A 20,034-nucleotide genomic window follows, 5' to 3' on the forward strand; every position below is an offset into this window, starting at 1 on the left:
CAAAGACAGACACAGGCCCTGTTGAGAGCACAGCCCCTTCCTCACTACCCTGAGACCTTCCCCCTACTCTGCAAGGGCAGCGGTGCAAGCATCGAAAAATATTCTCAGACCAGACAAAACAAAAGAGGAATGCTCATTTTGAGAGCCTGAGCACCCATGAATGGGGACAAAGGCCAGCCGGGTCAGTATGTCTCTCTCCAGCCTACCCCCATTACATGGGTGAAAACACACAGTCTGTTTATCAGAGCTTTGGGGTCTCTAAGAAGAATAATTTTAAAAAATCAATAGCTTAAGCTTTCCCTCAGAATCATCTATTATGATCCCCTAAATTGAAGAACATTTAGTAAATAATTATTAAAAGTAACCACAACACTAGAAAATACTAGCTTGTAATGTCACCTTCTTTTAACCAATTTTGGAGTATCAACAATGGGTTTTAAGGTCCATTTTAATAACAGGTTCTAAGGGTTTCATGTGCACATCAAGAAGGAAATCCTAAAGGAACACTGTTTACAGACTGATCTATTTGAAGAGTTAAAACCCTAGGATGGACAGGGTCTCAGTTACAGACTGCTATAATCTGTTGGCTTACACTGCCCTGAATTCACCAAGCAATCAGGTTGAAACACCACAGAAAATCACAGAGAGCACACTTAGACCACAGCTCAAATTCTTGGATTTTGGCTTTAGCTCCAGACAAATAAGTTCATTTTAAATACTCTTCAGGGAATCCAAGAATGTCTGAATTGTTAAAAATTTAGAAAACACAGATTGCAAAAAGGGACTGCTTTTGTATTTACTTCTGTTATGAAGAGCCTGTGTCTGTAATCAGTCTGGAGGTCTCGCCAGAGGGGAGAAAGGGGCTGAGCTACTGCTTTGGAAGTGCAAGAGTAAGAGATAATCTTAATCACTGCGAACTGCTTTGTGACTGGGTAGGATCCATACTGTGTTCAAGCAATGGCGTGACCTACAGGTCCCCACCCCATTCCCCACCACCTGTAGGGAAAGCCGAGTGACTTCCCAGGAAGCAGCTTTGAGCAACCAAAGAGGAGGTGCCCAGAGATCCAGATCGCTTTTAACTGCTGGAGTCTTAATCCTGCCTATTCCCAGATGCGGGGCTCACAGAAAAGTCCAGAGCACCTACCAGGAGCTTTAAACCCAACTGTTCCTCTATCAAGTGCCATGCCTGCATGAGATAAGAGATCTGCCGGATTAGAACCAGTATTTGTCCATCCCACCCAAACCCTGAGAACTAGCAGGCTCAGGATGATAAGACTCCTCAAACCCACTGGCCCATGACCATTCTTCTTACTACCCAAACAGGCTTCCTAAGTCAGGTACAAGGAAGGGGCCATCATTCTTGGAAAATGAGGCAGAAATCATCCTCCAAAAAGACACCCTTGGAAAGTCACAAGAACCATGATTTAACAATAAATCTACAAATGTGTGATGAAATAGTAGAAGAACTTGAAATCACCTCATTCTTAAGTTATGAGAATGAACAAGCAGCACCACATGCCAAAAGGAGTTAATAGTCTAATGTTTAGAGCATTTCCCTCAAAAACAGACTCAGGCAACCCCAGGAGAAATACAGCCACCAAAATGTGGTTCTTTGGCTTAAGAAAGTGCAGAGAATTAAAAACATGTCATTCAGTTAAAAGTGGCTGACTGGCCACGTGTTCCTAATGCCTCTCCCTCCTAAGAATCCACTGAACTAATAGAGGAATTTAAAAAAAGTATAGGCCCAAAACAAAGAGAACAAAAGGGAGGCCATCAGAAGAGTTGTCTACAAATTTATGAAGGAATCATAAGCAGCCACACAGGAAAACCACAGCATAGAAAGCCCACTTGTAGGGAGGGGGTCCTAGAACGCCAGAGGCTCAGGGTTCAAAAATGGGAAACACAGGGAAGGCCAGTTCTGGGTCTGCAAGTCCTTATAAAAAGGCTCCAGCCCCTCCCTGCCCACCCAGAGCTCAGAGCAGGCTCGCACTTGGGGCTGTGGTTTGCAGCACCGTTTTGAAAAACTTGGCAGATTGTCCATTACATTCTTCCTGAGACACCTAGTCATGTTTGAAATGTTCTCTATTTAAAGATTAGAATCAGGAATGTGAGAGTTTAAAGAGCTCTCAGAGCTCACCCAGCCCAACCCACTTATTTTGCCAGGTGAGGAAGTGGAAGCTAAAACAGCTTGCCCAGGGTTCACCCAGTAGCAGGGTCTAGATTCATCCACAAGCCTCCAGAATGTCTATACTCCGTACTTCCCCTCTAAACTCACTCGGGGTGAGGGGTTTCCTTGCCCCCTGCACCCTTCCCCCCCCCCAGCCCCCCAGGCCCACAGCAGAGCAGAGGCACCTTCGGAGCGGTGAATGCATGTATGCTGATTGTCACTCAGGAAAAATCCCTCCTTGCAGCGGCACTCGTAGCTCCCCATGACGTTGACACAGGTGTGCTGGCAGCCACCATTGTTCTCCAGGCACTCGTCCACATCTGGAGGGAGAGGAGGATTAGCCTTTGCTTTTGTGACTGTTTCAAATGCCCACCCCTCCCAGCATCTCAGGACACCCGCTAAGCAGAGATGAGGTCCCTCTTCCTTCCCTGCATCACAGAAACTCTCAGAATTGACGTTAGCAGGGACCCAAGACCACAAAGTTCTGGGGCTCACTTAAGCAGGCCCTCCACATGAATACAAGATAATATATTCGGTAAATATTTATTGAACACCTTCTCTTTCCAAAGTATGGTGCTAGAGGGGACAGTAAAACACAGATAAGTAGGATCAAATTCTTTTGCTCTAGGAGCATGGCCTTCAGCAAAGGGAAAGAGACAAACGTACAAGTAATTGTGAGATACAGTAAAAGGTGGTACAAGGGAAAAAGAGGCCACCTGGTTGTGGGGTATCAGGTTGGGTTTTATGGAAAAGCTGATGGAAGATGGGCCCTACAGGATGTCTTCAGTTCTAAATCAGGAGAAGGGACTCTGGACAAAAGAAAGAGTATGAGCATAGCACAAATGCTGGGGAGCATGGAGCATGTTCAGATAAGGGTGAGTCATTTGTTTGGCTGGAGCATGGGTACATGCAGGGAAGTTATAGGAGATAAAGCTGGGAATAGATTGGGTCACTCTGTAGAGGACCTTGAATACCTGTCTCTTAATCTAAGAGGCAGTTGGAACCACTGTAGCAAGGGTGGCATGGCCAGATCCTGGAGTTAGGAAGAATAAGGTGATAGCCAAGGGTAGGACACAAGGAAGGAGAAGAATCAAAAGCCTGGCTTCACATGTGAACCTGAAATAGCCTCAGCTGGTGCTAGTCGGGGACAGGGCCTGGGGCCTGGCTGAGGGGATGCCTAGGAAGGAAAAAACAGAAGCACTGTGGGCAAGGTGCCTGCAGGGTGGAAAGCCACATGGGCATCGGGTAGGGTGGCCGAGAAACATGGTGAAGACCAGAGCTGGGTAGGGAAATTGGGATGGGGATGTGGTTGACCCCCACCACGGTAGGGAGGTGATATATGTGAGATGCTGACATTCAGGCCTTGGTCCAGTAGCAGAGGGAAACCTGAGTCTGGTGTTGTAAAGACACCTCTGAAAGTCATTTACTTGTGGTGGCCTTATAAAGTGGTGGATGTAGATAAGAAAGCCCCAGGCAGGAGTGTGGGAAGGGACAGAAGGGTTGCAGAGAGCACATAGCCAGAGGTAGAATTCGGGAGAATACCAGCAGCAGGAGGTAGGTGAGACAGCAGAAGCCCCAGAAGAGGAGCCATCAGAAAGACAGAAAGGGGGTGAATCTTCCTCTGTCTTTCTGTGCCCCCCAGGATGGAGTTAGGGGACTTTCCTTCCACTGTGTCATAAATTACTCTGTGCATGGCTCTACCAATACACTTACCATAGTGTATTCTCAAAATCTTCTTTTTTTTAATTTGTACCTTTGACCCCTCAAAATATTTTACCTATCCATCTCCACTAGACTGTGAACTCCGTGAGGACAGAGACCTTTGTTTTATTAAGCATAGCCCTGGAACTTCAGGTGCACATTAATTGTTCAATGCATGAACAAAAAAGCAGGAGAGCACAGCATCACTAGAGCCAAATAAGAGGAAACTTCCAGAAAAATCTCAGACATGACAAAGACTCAAGGAGAAGGCTGATATAAAAGCAATTTATTTCTCTAGCCTGATTTCCCATGTGCCTATCATTAGCTTCTGGGCACATCCATAACAAGAAAATTCACATTTAAATATCTATTATCTGGTTTCAAGCTTCTGATCTTACAGTCATGCATCCTCCCACACTACCAGGCAGATGCCTTTCTAAACTGATGGGACCTGAGCCATCCCCTTAAGCCTAACAAACTTGCCCTTCTCTATGCCAAAGGGTGAAGGGAGCACATTCCAAAGGATGAGCTACTCTGGAACACACCTGGCCAAGGTGTTCCATGGTGAGGACTCATGGTGGGCTGGAGAGATCTGTTTCCCTGAACACCAAATCCTGGATTGGTTTTGAGTAAAGGTGTGCTCCCCTCTGAGCCATCACCCACCCACCCTCCATTTAACCCACTATTCCTTTCTCCAAAGCAATTAGAAATGTGCCATTGAGTGACACACTCTGACTGAATTAATACAAAAGTGTGTGTGTTCACATGCACAAAGAGGTATCACTAGCCTGGCGAGTTTCTCTAGACTGCAAAACAGTGGTTCTCCACCCTGGCTGCATGTTAGCATCCAGATGCTTGGACCCCACCTCCTGAGACACTGATATAACTAGTCTTGGATGAGACTTAGGCAGTGGTGTTGTTTTAAACTTCTCCAGTGACTCTAACGTGCAGCCAGAGTTGAGAACCACGGCCCCCACACTGAATAGCTACAATGCACTCCCAGACACTCAAAAAATGGAAACTGAATTCAGGCAGGTGAGCTATGTGGAAAAGCTACATTTCATTTTTCAAGCTCAATGGCATTCAGGATCTTGGAGAAGTCTGGGTTTGGTGCCAGACTTAAGTAGTATTTGTACTGTGTATATTCTGGTATATTGTAGCTAGTATGTGGTAAGGGGCTGAGGAGAGGCAAGGGGTCATCCCAGAGAACACAGAAAAGTGCTGCTCCTGAAAAGTTCTGGCTCTGAGCTTCCTTGTCACAAAATGCTTCAACCCTTTCAAGTCTAAATGGCAGAGAAATCTCTGTATCTGCTGGTCCTGCTCTTCTAACTATATCACTTTATTTCTCATGGCTTCCTTTAAAGAATCGTTTGCCCCTTTGGATACACTCAGTGGATACTCAGGATCTTTCTGTCAGGAAAATCCTTGCTACCAAGTCCACAAAGAGACCCCAAAGAGGGGGAATGGAGAGAGGCTGCTGAAATATCTGTGTTAGCAGACAAGGCAAGGAAAAGACTCCTGGGCTGAGGATTTCTGAACTGGCCTTTCCTCAAAACCACCTGACCCAACGCTGGCCCAGGTGCTTAAACCCTGCATAGTTTGGCCTGTTGCTCTTAAGAATCTTACACATTCCCCCAAGCACAACTTGGGGTTTAGGCAAAACTGTAATGACTAGATCTGCCATTAGATATAAATTCCCAAAATGCCACTTTTGGCAAACCAAAAGGACATGTGAGATTTACCCCAGATAATGGTAAAAAAACAAAGCCAAACCCTCCAAACATACTGCATGCTTCCCAAAATATTACACACTGAAAGTGACTTCATATTTTGTTCAGTTTTTAATTAATCTCAATTGATTATTGTTGTCATGATGGTCTCTCTAGTGTCTTTTTGAGGCCTGGCTGCCCTAGACAGTCTGCAAAGGGGTTAGTGAGCCCCCAGCCCTCAATCAAATCTTCCTGACAGCTACAGGCTTGGAAGGCCAAGTGGTCTGACCCAAAGACTGACCTCCCACACAGAGCACAAATAGGAAGGGACAGAATCTATTTCAGGATGGGGTTCCAGGTGACAGTGAAGCGGGATAAACATCATACAAGGATTGATTCCCAGAATCAAAAGACTTTGGAAAGACTTTCCTTCTCTACCACTCAAAAAACAAGTTCTGTCTGTACTTATCTATGCTGATCTCAAAGCATTTAATCAAGTGGCCATTCCCCCTGTACTATAAGGGAGCATCTCAGTAGCTGTCCACTCTGTGTCAGGACCTGGTTCAAGTTACTCCTTGGTGGGCCAAGCAGATATCAGCAGGTTAACCGCATAAAAGGTCATCAGCATCAAAGGACCCTGATGCCATCTGTGTCCCATGATGTCCTCCTGCACAACTGATAACACCAGCCTTAAAATGCAAACAGACCATGAATACCTTTCTGCCAAGTGTGCTACATCCTCTAAGACTATTCCACACCCAGTCCCATCCAGTTGCTTGCTATTTCTGAATTCTGTTTATTCCTGGCATAAGCAACGAATGTAAACAATGCTCTTTGCAGTCCGTAACTCAGGAACTAAAACTCCGACAGATGTTTCTGTTTTGTGGGATAATAGGATGATGTTAATGGAAGGTTTCTGTTTGAACTCCTTTGCCTTTCAAGAAAAAAGGAGGTGGGGTTACCTGGCTGAAATCCAATCACATATTTGGAATTTTCAGAATAAGTAGTTTTACCTAATTCTAGAATAGAGATACTTACAGCATTAAATCAAAGATCTTAAAGGTGACAAGTCAATGCTAGAAAGTCAATACGTAGTAACAATGATGTTGTCCATCTCCTTAGACTAATGGAGAATTTACATTATGAATGATCACATATAAACCAAAACACTTTACCTGGTTTTCTCTCAGGGACTATGATTTTGAGGGGGGCAGAAAACACAAGTCTCTGATCCCCTTTTTGTTTTAATGAGTATGTTTTCATCAAAGGAAAGAAAAGGGTGGGGTGCCGGAGGGTAGGTAGAGTAGAATTGCGATTTCCAACTGTTTTCCTTACCAAGACAATTATGACCATCATGAGCCAACATGAAGCCATCAAAACAAGTACAGCGATAATTGCCTGGAATATTCAAACAGTCATGGACACAGCCTCCGTTGAATTCATTTTCACATTCATCAATGTCTGAGGAATAAAACAGAAGTAAGCCAGACAGGTGGCATCTCTTTAGTATGGAGATATAATGTATTTACCTTCCACCAGCCATCCCACTTCTAGGACTCTATCCTCAAGATACATCTCCAACAACAGGAAAATAAATGTGCACAAGGTAATTCACTGCAGTACTGTTTGTAATCACAAAATACTAGAAACAACCGAAATGCCCATACATAGGAGAGAGTATTTGAAGGACTACGGTACATTTATTCGATCCAATACTGTGCAGCTGTTAAAAATTAATTAATTAAAAAAATAAAGAATGAGAAAGATTTCTATGAACTGATTTAGGGTGATTTCTAGGATATACTACTAAGTTAAAAAATCAAAATGTGACGGGTGCCTGGGTGGCGCAGTCGGTTAAGCGTCCGACTTCAGCCAGGTCACGATCTCGCGGTCCGTGAGTTCGAGCCCCGCGTCAGGCTCTGGGCTGATGGCTCGGAGCCTGGAGCCTGTTTCCGATTCTGTGTCTCCCTCTCTCTCTGCCCCTCCCCCGTTCATGCTCTGTCTCTCTCTGTCCCAAAAATAAATAAAAAACATTAAAAAAAAAAAAAATCAAAATGTGAGAGAGTACCCGTAGTTTATTATCAGGGAAAAAAAATAAGGGAATATGAAAAAACATACACATGAAATTCCAGCATGTTTTTTGACAGAACTTGACAAGCTTATCCAATTTATATAGAAATGCAAAAGACTCAGAAGAACCAAAACAATGTTGAAGAAGGAGAACAGATTTGGAGGACTTTCACTTACCAAAAATCTATAGTTATCAAGACAGTGTGATACAGGCATAAAGAAAAACAGATCAATGGAACAGAATAGAGTCCAGAAATAAACCATTATATTTATGGTCACTTGACTTTAGATAAGAGTGCTTTAGCACTCTTGTCTAATTTGTTGGGACAAATGATCGTCTTGTCCAATTTGTTGGGAGAAATGATAGTCTTTTCAACAAATGGTGCTTAGACAATATCCATCAGCAAAAGATGAATTTGGGCCCTTATCTCATATCTCCACAAAAATCAACTCAAAATGGATCAGAGACCCAAATATAAGAGCTTAAACTGTAAAACTTTAAAGAGAAAACATAAAACTTTTATGAGAAAATCTTGAGACCTTGGATTAGGTAAAGATTTCTTAGATACAACACCAAACACACAATTCATAAATTTTAAAATTAATAAGTTGGACTTTATCAAAATTTACAACTTTCATACTTATGAAAATAAAGACAAGCCACAGTTTGGTGGAAAATATTTGCAAACCACATACGTTATAAAGGACTTACAAAGGACTCTTACAACAAAGAAGACAAACAATCCAATTTTCGAATGGGCAAAGATTTGAATAGACATGTCACCCAAAGATGATATACAAATGGGTAAAAAAGCATATGAAAAGACCGCTGACGTCATTAATTATTAGGGGAATTCAAATTAAAACTGCAGTGAGATACCATTTCACACTCACAGGAACAGTTATGATAAAAAAAAGACAGACAATAGGGGAGGCTGGGTGGCTCAGTCAGTTAAACAAGTGACTGACTTTGGCTCAGGTCAGATCTCACAGTTCATGAGTTTGAGCCCTGCATGGATCAGGCCCTGTGCTGTCAGTGCCAAGCCCACTTCAGATCCTTCTCTGGCCTGCCTCCACTTGGGCTCTCTCTCTCTCTCTCTTTCAAAAATAAATAAATAGTTATTTTTTAAAAAGACAGACAATAGGATGTGGAGAAATGGGAACCGTTATATACTGCTGATGTCAATGTAAGATGGCACCACTTTGGACACAGTATAGCCGTTTCTTAAAAGGTTAAACATAAATTTACCATGTGTGATCTAGAAAGTTCACTCCTAGGTATATATTCAAGAGAAATGAAAAATTATGTCCATAACAAAGACTTTGTAGGTAAATGTTCATAGCAACATAGCCCAAAAGTAGAAACAAGCCAAATGTCCATCAACCAGTGAATGGATAAACAAAATATAGTATGTCCATACAACAGAATGCTAGTTAACAATTAAAAAATAAAATAAAATGCCAGTACAGGCTACAACATGGATGAACCTCAAAAACATGCTGGGTGAGGGGCGTCTAGGTAGCTCAGTCGGTTAAGCAGCCAACTTCGGCTCAGGTCGTGATCTTGTGGTTCACAAGTTCGAGCCCCACGTTGGGCTCTGTGCTGACAGCTTGGAGCCTGGAGCCTGCTTCAGATTCCGTGTTTCTGTCTCTCTCTGCCCCTCCCCTACTCACGCTCTGTCTCTCTCTCTCAAAAATAAATTAAAAAATAACATTAAAAAAAATTTTTTTTTAAGAAGCCAAAAACAAAAGACCACATGTTGTATGATTCTATTTATATGAAATATCCAGAAAGGCCAATCTATAGAGACAGAAAGTAGACTAGAGGCTGCCTGGAGCTGGGGCTGGGAATAAGGATTAACTGTACCTGGGCATAAGGGATCTTACTGAGACAAGGGAAATGTTTGAAAAGTGGATTATGTGATGGCTGCACAACTCAGCTAATTTACTCAAAATCATTGATTTTTATACTTATTTAGAATTGGTGTCTTTTATGGTATACAAATTAGAATTCACTAAAGTAGTTAAAAGGAAAATTACACATTTGCTGCAAAAGAAATGTAGGAGGCAGGAGAATAAATCAGAAACTAAAAAAGATTGGTAATCAATCCATGGTATGTGGGAAAAGGATGAAAAGAAGGAATGAGGGGCACCTGGGTGGCTCAGTCGGTTTAAGCATTAGACTCTTGATTTTGGTTCAGGTCACAATCTCACAATTTATGAGATTGAGCCCCACGTCTGGCTCTGCCCCGACAGTCCCTCCCCTGCTCTCTCTCTGCCCCTCTCCTGCTCACATGCATGGTCTCTTTCTCTGTCTTTCAAAATAAATAAATAAATAAACATTAAAAAAGAGAGAGGAGGAATGAGGAACAGAGGAACAAGAATAGGGAGAAGGAGTAATACTTCTCTGAGTGTGCCTTTTAATTTAATTTAATTTAATTTTATTCTATTTTATGTTTAAAGTTTATTTAAACTTTAAATAGAGAGAAAGAGAGAGAGAGAGAGAGAGAGAGAGAGAGAGAGAGAGAGAGAGAATCTCAAGCAGACTACACACTGTCAGCACAGAGCCCAATGTGAGGCTTAATGACACAAACTGTGAGATCATGACCTGAACCAAGACCAAGAGTCAGACGCTTAACCGACTGAGCCACCCAGGCACCCCTGAGTATGCTTTTTTATATAGTTTTGACTCTCAGCACCATAGTGATACATGGATGAATACATACATATATACATAAGTAAATACATATCTTCTTATGTACATACATATATAAACTAGTATACAGAGGTGGGGGAAGAACACATAAAAAATAGGATACAAACAGAAACAAATGAACTCAACTGTATTACAAATGAATAACAACCACACTGAAGGAAATGTAGAAAAAAAAAGTACTAACCAAGTGACTTTGAAAACCAATATATTAACTGAATGTTGTAAGGCTAAAAATAAAGATAGCTACAAACAGATACTGTACTCTCGTAAATCTGTTTTACTTGCAAGGCTATAGATTAATAGTGTTGTAAATTATTTATGTGTATACTTGGATTCAACAAACAAGTAACTATCTTGCAGATAATGAGAGCCACCTTTCTCACTGTTGGAAAAAGAAGTTATGAATAACCAAAGAGGGAGATTCAATGAATCTTGTGGCATTGTTTTGGAATCCAAAGCATCATCAGTGTAAGTCATTGTTTTTAATATATATACAAATGGATAAATATAAGCAATAAATATAGATAAATGTGTATATGTGGGTTAGAATACATACATATGTTTCCTAGTTCTGTCCAGTGAGATAGCCTAGGAGCAGTGACATCCCAGTAACAGTAAGAACACCAAGCATTCAGATCTTGGTTGCTATATACCATTTTCCAATAAAAGAAACCAGGGCTCCTTAAAGAAGTGGTTGGTTCCAGGGCTGGGAAGGGAAAATACAAGATGAGTCTGTGGTATCTTATGGTACCAGAAAACAAAGAACTGCCCCCAAAAAGGATGGGGGCATGTCAAAAGGACACAGGAAACAATGTGAAGGAGCTCCCAATGGCTAAAGCTGAAACAATTTGAGCCCAAAATAAATAACTATACATATAATTAAATATCTACCAGTCCATACTGGCATAAATACATAAATCAATGCATAAATAAATGGGGGAGAAGCAACAACAAGTCTTCCTTACAGAAGAATCTCAGTTAATAGATGTATATGGAATGAGGGAAATACAAAATTACCAATTATTACATCATAGTAATAATTGTTGCAGACAAGATCCACAGTTGGATGCCAAAATCAGTGGGCAAAGACTTGAGAAGAGGGGCTCCTGGGTGGCTCAGTTGGCTAAGCTCAGCTCAGATCATGATCTCATGGTTTGTAGGTTGGGGCCCTGCATCAGGTTCTGCTCTGACAGCTCACAGCTTGGAGCCTACTTCAGATTCTGTGTCTCCCTCTCACTCTGCCCCTCCCCTGCTTGCTCTCTGTCTCTCTGTCTCTCAAAAATAAACATTTTTTTTTAAAAGATTTTAAAAAAAAGACTTGAGAAGTAACAGAATATTAGCACAGGATGAATGTATCTACCTTAAGATGTGTGTTATTGCAAAAAGAAAAAATAGTAATTTTGCAACAGAGAAACCCAGGATGCACCATCTTTTTTTTTTTTAATAATTTATTGCCAAGTTAGCTAATACACAGTGTATACAGTGTGCTCTTGGCTTCAGGAGCAGATTCCCATGCAGATGGGAGCTTCAGGCTTCAGGAGCAGATTCATCACTTACATACGGCACCCAGGGGTCATCCCAACAAGTGCTCTCCTCAATGCCTATCACCCATTTTCCCTGCCCTCCCCACCCATCAACCCTCAGTTTGTTCTCTGTATTTAAGAGTCTCTTATGGTTTGCCTCCATCTCTGTTTGTAACTTTTTTCCCCCTCAGGATACAACATCTTAACCAGGTGATCAAGGTTAATATCACCAGTAGGGGGACATATTAACATCATGTGTCTCCTCCCCAAGTAATGCAGTAAAAAGTGTATAATAGCACTTCCATAGTAGCCTTGACAAAAGCTTCTTTTACTTTTTACTTTTACTTTGTGTATTACTACAAATGCATAACCTTAATTTTATTGTGAGGAAACACAGGACATTCACTTATTGTGTCAATTCCTACCATATCAATTCTTATAATGAAAAAACATAACTTCATATGTATTCAAAAGTGTTACAGGCATTTAAAAGATCAAATCCCTCTAGGGGCTCCTGGGTTGCTCAGTTGGTTAAGCATCAGACTCTTGATTTCTGCTCAGGTCGCGATCTCATGGTTTGTGAGATTGAGCCCTGAGAGAGTCCTGAGATCAAGCCCTTCAATCAGTCCCTGGTAGGGTGCAGTGCTGACAGCAGGGAGCTTGCTTAGGATTCTTTCTCCCTCTCTCTCTTTCCCTCCCCCACTCATGGCATGCTCTCTCACTCTCTCTTTCAAAATAAATAAATAAACTTAAAAATAAATAAGTAAAAGATACTATTTCATACATTTTCTGTATTGTTTGACTTTTATACCAATAATATATATTATCATTTTAGAGCCAATTTAAATATATAAAAGCAACAACTCCAGTCAATCATTTTAGTTATTTTAAGCTAAATAGTAGGCTTTTCAGCTATAAACTGTCAGCAATTCAATTCCATGTGTCATACGTCAAGCCCAACAGCTAAGAATAAGGAAATTCCTGCCACTTGTCATTCAACATCATTTACTAAATATGTATTCTAACTCAAAGAAACCATAGCACAGTTTCTGCCCATCTCCACCCCCAGAGAGTATACAGTGACTGGAAAACCAGTGAAAGAGTGAACATTTTTCCCCCAAGCAGGGTACCAACATGTGTGAATTCCAGTACTGTAAATAGAATATTTAATACAGTGAGAGTGTGGTATGGAGGAACCTGCAGAGAGATGTCTCAGGGAGAGGTAGTCTTTCGGTGAGAGATGGCTGCCTATCTCTGGGAAAACACAAACTTGAAGAAACACAAGGGCTTTAAGGATAGACTACCAACCCCATTTGCTACGAACCTGACCAGGAGCACGTCTCCTCTGATAGGAGAGGCAAGTTTTGCTCCTCATGCACAAAGTATAAATATCAGGATTTCTCACCAAAGAAGGACATCAGGAAGCTGAGTGAATACAGGAGATATGGGTCCAGGGACAGAGATAGGGTAAACATCTGACTTTCTTTCACTTTTCTTTTAACTGTGTTATTATGGCCACAAGCCCCCCTCTCAATTCCCCAGGGGCCTCAGGGTCTCACATCTGAGCGATAGGAATGTCAGAGCTCCCCTGAAGAGCCCTGCCAGTTCCAACATGCCATGATTTCCATCCCCAGGAATAGCCTCCTCCTTTCAGTACCCAGTCTCTGGCTAGTTCTGAATTTCAGAATTCATGACACTGGCCCAGAACACAGGATGACAGAGATCAGACTTTAGGCTCAAAGATCTGGAACTCCAAGGGCTCAAGGTATCCCTCTGCCTACATCTTTCCAGGGTGAACATGCAGCTTCAAATAAGGCTGGCGCTTGGTGTACCTCTAAAGTTTGGGAGGTCACAACGCCAGCCTGAAGCCAAGAACAAGATGGAGCCTCCAGAGCCAGCCGTGGAGGGAAAGACTCCTGCACTCAGACTCCTGGGCGAGGGTGTAAACTGCCCCAGGGAGGCGCAGGATCAGCCCTTCCCTGGCAGGCACGGCTCTCCTGATTGGGGCTTTCTGCTCCCAAACTGATAGGCACCAAAAATACTAAAGCACCTCTTTTCTTTTTCACAAGCCAGACAAAAGGACATTTCGGAACCACATAAAACTGTATGATCAGCTCTAGGAAAGACCTGATGTTCCTAGTGCTTTAAGGGTCTGAAATGGATTTTGGGGGTGGGTGGTATGACCTGGGGGGGCAGAGGAGCAGCACTTTTACCAACATGAGTGGTCACTACAAGTGCTGAGGAGGTAGGGAGCTTCACCAGCTGGCCCACTCACCACAGGTACCCCAGTCACTTACCCTCACACTGCCTGCCGTCCCCTCGGTAGCCAGGCTTGCAGGAGCACTTGTAGGAGGTGAGTGTATTCTGACAGAAGGCATTGGTGTGGCAGTCATCTAGCCCTTGGGCACACTCGTCCACATCTGCAAAAGAGCATAGCAAGCACTTGGTATGGTGCCCCAAGCCCTCTGTGATCTGGCCTTGGTCCTCTGGTAGCTTCACCTCCCACCAGAAACCCCCCTTCACTCCTCATCAGCTAAACTCTTTGGGAACCCTGGGATGAACCATACCACTTCCAGGCTCCTTTCCCAGGCACAGCCTGTTCCCTTTGACTAGACTACACCCCCACACACACACACTCTTTCACTCACCTTCTCCAAGAAGCCTACCATGATCCCCCATTGTAGGTGGGTGTCCTCCACGACCTGCTCCCATATTTATCTCCTTTCATAACACATATCACACAGAATTGTCACTCTCTGTTTTCCTGCCTGTCCTCCCCTCTAAATGGTGTCTTGATTACAGACTGAGTGGGTGTCCCTGATGCCAAGCACAGTGCCTGGCACATGAGTAGGCAATAACAAATGCCTGTTGAAGGAAAGACCAGGTTGGCAACAAAACAAAACAAAACAAAACACTGTGAAAACCAGGCAGTGTCAGCTTTCTCAGGGTTTGGGGGATGGGGGAGTAGCTTGCCCTGGGCTCTGACCACACCATCCCCAGCCCTCAGATGGAGGTGCAAAGTGGGAATGGTTCCCACACCCCATCAACCAGCTGCTCACACTCTCAACCTGGAAACCGGCCTTGGTGGAAGTATTTCCTGGGTTGATACCACTCCAGGATGTTAATTAAAAACAAAAGTTTTGAAAATATTACGAGTCCTGTTAATGCAGAACGTCCAGAGTACTTTTCTCTGGCAGCAGAAAACAAAACAAAACGAAACAAAACAAAAAACCCAGGTTTGTTGCGGCTTACGGGGTATTCCCGGATGGATCCTCAACCGGCAGAAAACTCTCCGGAGCCAACCCTGAAGCCGGCCGAACTTCCCGGCCCCAGAAGAAAAGCAGGAGCAAAGCTGCCGAGACCTCACGGACGTACCCCGCCCGGGGCCCTCAGTTTCCCCATCTACACAATGAGGAGCCGGACCCCGGTGACTCTGGTGCCCTCCGTCTTTCTCAGCGGGTGAGAGACTGACTACCAGGCGCTCTCCAGGGACCCCGGGCGGCGGGACCGGGCTGGGAACTGTCATTAGCCCCGTGTCCGAGGCCGGGCCGCAGCACTCAGGCCCTGGGCCTCTAGCCCAAGCGGTGGTGGTTCCGTGGCCTGGCCCGCGGGTGAGGCCCCAGGGGAGCGGGGGCCACGCGGAGCTTCCGCAGCCGAGCCCGGGGCGGGCCAGCGCGGCGCGACCCTACCAGGGGACCCGGGACCCCTTCCCGCCGCCGGCTCCGCATGCCCCTGCCAGGTGCGTGCCCGAGGCTCCGGAGGTGCGGACACTCACCCTCAGGCGGCCCTGGGGCGCGGCTCCGGCCGGGCGGGACGGCCGCGGTCAGAAGCAGCGGCAGCAGCAGCGGCAGCAGCGCCCCGGCCGTCCCGGGGCAGCCGCGGCCCAAGACCCCCATGGATGGCGCGGCGGCTGCGGGCAGAGGCGGCGAGCGTGGCGGCGGCTCCGGGAGGTGTGCGCGGGCGCCCTGCCCGCCGCGCTCTGACACCCCCGGCCCGGCCCCGCCCGGCCCCCGAGCCCCGGCCTCATTTTCACACGGTCCTCCCCGGGCCGGGGCGGGCGGCGCGGGGGGCAGTGCCTCCCCTCCAGTCCCCCTCCCTTCCCCCTCCGGGCTCGGGGTGGAGGGGGCGCGGCCGTGGTGGCCGGAGGGCGGCTGTCAGCGTCCCCAGTGCAGGCCCCGTCGCCAAACCCGCTGCTCCTGCACCCCCGCTGCTCCGTTCCAGCCCTCAGAGCCTCGTGCGCTGCCTGTTTGCAGTGCCCTACAACTTGACCCAGTCCTTCTTTGTGAGGACAAATAGCACTCTGGCCTGAAATATTCAGACGGGAGGCTCCCAGAAAGTGTCCTGTGTAGCTCAGAATCCTATACTCCCTGAACTCCAAGGCCACCTGTAGGGCTTTCCCACCTCTCCACTTGGGGTGAGTAATGTGGTTGGACCCTCAGGAGATTCAGGGGAGACAACCCCAGCTTCCCTGCTCACCTTCACACACACTCTGCACCCTTCTCCATTCTGTCCAGCCCAAGCCTCCTGTGATCCCCAGCCCCACGCAGTGTCCCACCTGTCCCACTGAGGCACTTGCTTAGACTGTGCCTCTCTGGTGCACTAATGGGCCAGGAATCACAGCAGAAGATGCTCATCTCACTGAACACTAGTTCAACGTGTATGTACAGGGCAGCCAAAACGTGAAGGGAAAGGGGGCTAGAGGTCAAAGGTGAGCACCAAGGACAAGAAACCACCAATTTTGCCTGAGGCACAGATGGTATCTATGACCACCTGAACTCATAATGTCAGATTGGGCCAGCTGCAGATGCAGGTGGCAAATGTGAGCTGGCCCTCCAAGCAAGACAGTCCTGACAAGGGAACCCATGTACAGGGACTTCCCATACCCCCCTTGCCACGGATGACAGAGCCCACTACACTCAGCATCACTCCAGGAACAAATGCAGCTACAATTTCGAGATGCAAGAAAATACTGAGTGGTTTTAATCAGAGCTCCTCTTTATCCAATTTTCTCCTGTAAATATACATACATACATACATACATACATACCTATGTGTATGTGTGTATATATTTACAGGAGAAAATTCAATAATGAATATATATGAATAGTGTATATATAGATCTATCTATTCACACACACAAGCACACCTTTGGTAATCAGAAAAAAAATAAACATCACAAAAAATACCCACCTAACTCATGCACAAAAACATGTCTTCCTGGGGTCCATGCCCTTCCCAGAGCTCTCCACTCTGTAGCACTACACCCCGACTGCGGCCCCTGTCCTTCCCATGCCCATGGGCCTAGGTGAAGACTGCCTCTTTGGGCCTTCATTGTTAGTGCTGCTGCCTGATGAAGAATCTGAGAAAATAACTTTTCTGTGGTTGTTTTCTTTTGACCTTTTCATCCCCAGTGAAGGCAGGCAGGTTGCATCCCTCTTTCTGTCTTTGCCCCTCCCTCCTATCCCCTTTTGTTTGGTACCGAGAGACACTCCGCTATTTTTAGTCATAAGGATGGTTTTTTACACATTTGTAAATCTTCACTTAGTGAAATGTTCCCTCCGCCTTTGTCTTTGTGTCCTTAATGGTAGCCATAAATTACCGCTTTCTTTTCTCTTCGCTGCATCAGGCTTCATTGCTTTTGAAATGATCAAAGTTATTTTCTTTTAAAATCCAACTAGAAACTGCCCATTGTGTGGCACAGACCTCTTTAGCTCCAGTCAAGGCATAGAAATACATAAAGCTGCCCATTAAACTCTATGGGAGCCTCCTCCAGCCCCTTGTGCCTGGTAAAGAAATAAGACATGTGCTGTTCTTTCCCTTCACCATTTCCCCAAGTTTATGTTTCAGGAAGAATACAAATTAATTATGATAAGACCCAGTGTTTTGCTTAAGAGGGTCAGTTTTGTCATGTTTCCTGGAAAAGTTCACCACTGGCGCAAATCTCAAAAAATGTTCTGAATCCTATTTTGTTTGCCCCGACTTCCACACAAATGTGCTTTCAGCTGGTTGGCTCCCAGACTCCTGGGCAACCTTTCTGACACTTCAGATTAAAGTCAGTATGGTTTACAACTGGAAATTTCCATAGGGGAAAGGCTCCAGGGGAAATTTGTGTTCAAATGTCAATGTTTTCAGTGTTCCAATGTCAGGAGGGACTTGGTGAGCCCTGCACTAGCTGCCATCTGCCCTCTATTGTCCAGCTGAGGTCTCCACAAACTTCTCTGAGAGGCCACAGCCACTGTCCCTAGACTGAGGCTGTATCTCCCTCCTCCTCTCCTTCTCCCTTGTCTCAGGCTGAGAGGCCAGTGAACAAGACCTGAGAGGGAAGATAGCCCCAATCAGCCCATCTCACCCGTGTGGGCTTCTAGCACAGAAAGACTGTGGAGACAGAAGACCCTGGGTGCCTCTGCACCATGTATGGCTAGGTTAAACTCTGTATTCACCGGACCCCTTTCAATGCCCATCTTTTTTTATTTCTCAGCAGCTTTTGGAAACTCTTTTTGGAAACTCCTTTTCCCTGGATTTTCATCACAGCAGGCCAAGCTCCTGATTTTTCTCCTACCTCTCAGGAAATGCCTTCTCAATCAACTTTCTGGGATCCTCTTTCTACATCCCCTTTCTGAAAGTTCACCCATTCCCTTGTTTCCATCACAGAAATCTCCAGCTTGGATTCTTCCCATAACTTCAGTTCCATGTATCCAATTGCTTACTGGATACCTCCACCTTGATCTCACATAGGTCTCTCAGATTCAAGATGTTCAAAAAGAGCTCATCTTCTGCTTCAAACCTTCTCCTTCCTAAGTGCTCCCTCTCTCAGAGAAGGGTGCTGCCATTCTGCCAACACCAAGTCAGAGACCTGGCGGTCATCCTAGACTCCATTCCCTCCCTACTACATGCAAACAACCGTGTCAAGTCTATCTTCTTATCATCTCTCAGAACCATCCTCTCCCTCCATGCAAGCCTCCAGAACTCAGGGCCTCATCATCCCTCACCTGGTCTATTACTCATAGTCTGTGGTTCCTTACTAGTCTGTCTACAATCTCACCCATCTTCCATAGGGGATGCCAGAGTAAAATGTAAATTTCACCCCACTGTTTCCAGTCATCCTCAGGCTAAAGTCAAAACTCCCTTGATGCAACCACTCTGGAGAACTGTTGGGTGGTAGCTACTAAGACAAAAACGTGCCTACATACTTCTAGGTATATACCCAAGAGAAATGAGTACACATGTTCACCAAAAGACATGTACAAGAATGTTCACAATAGCTATAGTCACACTAGCACAAAACTGGAAATAACCCCAATGGCCGTCAACTAGAAAATGCATTAGCAGATTGCTGGATATTCATTCAATGGAATACTATGGAGCAATAAAATGAACATAGTCTCAGACGTTCAACAACACAGAGATATCTCATGACCATCACACTGAGTAAAAGAAGCCAAACACAAAAGGCTAAAATTGTACAAGTCCACTTCTCTGAAGTTTAAGAACAGACAGAACTAATTAACAGCAACTGAGGCCAGAATAGTAGTTCCCTCTGAGGATGGGGATTGACTGGGAAAGGCATGAAGGAAACTTCTGGAATGCTGGAAATGTTTTAGGTCTTGATCTGGGTGGTGATTGTATGGATTTATATACATATGTAAAAACTGAGATGTTGGCTTAAGCTTAATGCACTTTACTGTGTTTTACCTAAGTAAGCTGAAACAAGAACTGCCTAGTCCAAGACTTTTATGATCTGATCCCATTCTACTTTCCAGCTTCTCTCCTATCATTCTCTCACAGGCTATGCGCTCCAGAGACATCAAACTACTTATACCAGTAGTTTATCATTTTTCTTTCACACATCTTTTCTTTTGCCCACACTCTTCCCTTGGCCTAAAAAACATGGAAGTGGGTCTCAAATATTTAGGGGTGCCTGAGTGGCTCAGTCAGTTAAGCATCTGACTTCAGCTCAGGTCATGATCTCACAGTTCATGAGTTCAAGCCCTGCATCGGGCTCTCTGCTGTCAGCATGGAGCCCGCTTCAGATCCTCTGTCCCTCCTCTCTCTCTCTCTGCCCCTCCCCTGCTCACATGTGTGCACGCACTCTCTCCCTCTCTCAAACATAAACAAAAATAAAACTTTAAAAACTAAATATTTAGCGAA

The 20,034-nt window shown here is 44.8% G+C and overlaps 1 protein-coding gene across 6 annotated transcripts in view; it reads right to left on the minus strand.

Moving 5' to 3' along the window:
* The window catches only part of SCUBE2 (signal peptide, CUB domain and EGF like domain containing 2), a 63,573-nt gene extending 47,456 nt beyond the window's left edge, over positions 1–16,117 (minus strand). For 3 of the 6 annotated variants that reach the window (XM_058688180.1, XM_058688177.1, XM_058688175.1), the window contains exons 1-4: positions 15,139–15,427; positions 14,184–14,306; positions 6,913–7,038; positions 2,353–2,487 (exon numbers count right to left, since the gene is read on the minus strand). In XM_058688180.1, the coding sequence (XP_058544163.1) occupies positions 2,353–2,487; positions 6,913–7,038; positions 14,184–14,306; positions 15,139–15,412 (658 nt within the window). In that variant the 5' untranslated portion in view covers positions 15,413–15,427. Of the gene's footprint in view, positions 1–2,352; positions 2,488–6,912; positions 7,039–14,183; positions 14,307–14,534; positions 15,066–15,138; positions 15,428–15,661 lie in introns of those variants that run through there. The other 3 variants (XM_058688176.1, XM_058688181.1, XM_058688179.1) reach the window with 3 other exon arrangements.
* Between the last annotated feature and the right edge of the window lie 3,917 nt (positions 16,118–20,034).

This window comes from Neofelis nebulosa, chromosome 10, assembly GCF_028018385.1.
Source record: "Neofelis nebulosa isolate mNeoNeb1 chromosome 10, mNeoNeb1.pri, whole genome shotgun sequence".
NCBI lineage: Eukaryota > Metazoa > Chordata > Mammalia > Carnivora > Felidae > Neofelis > Neofelis nebulosa.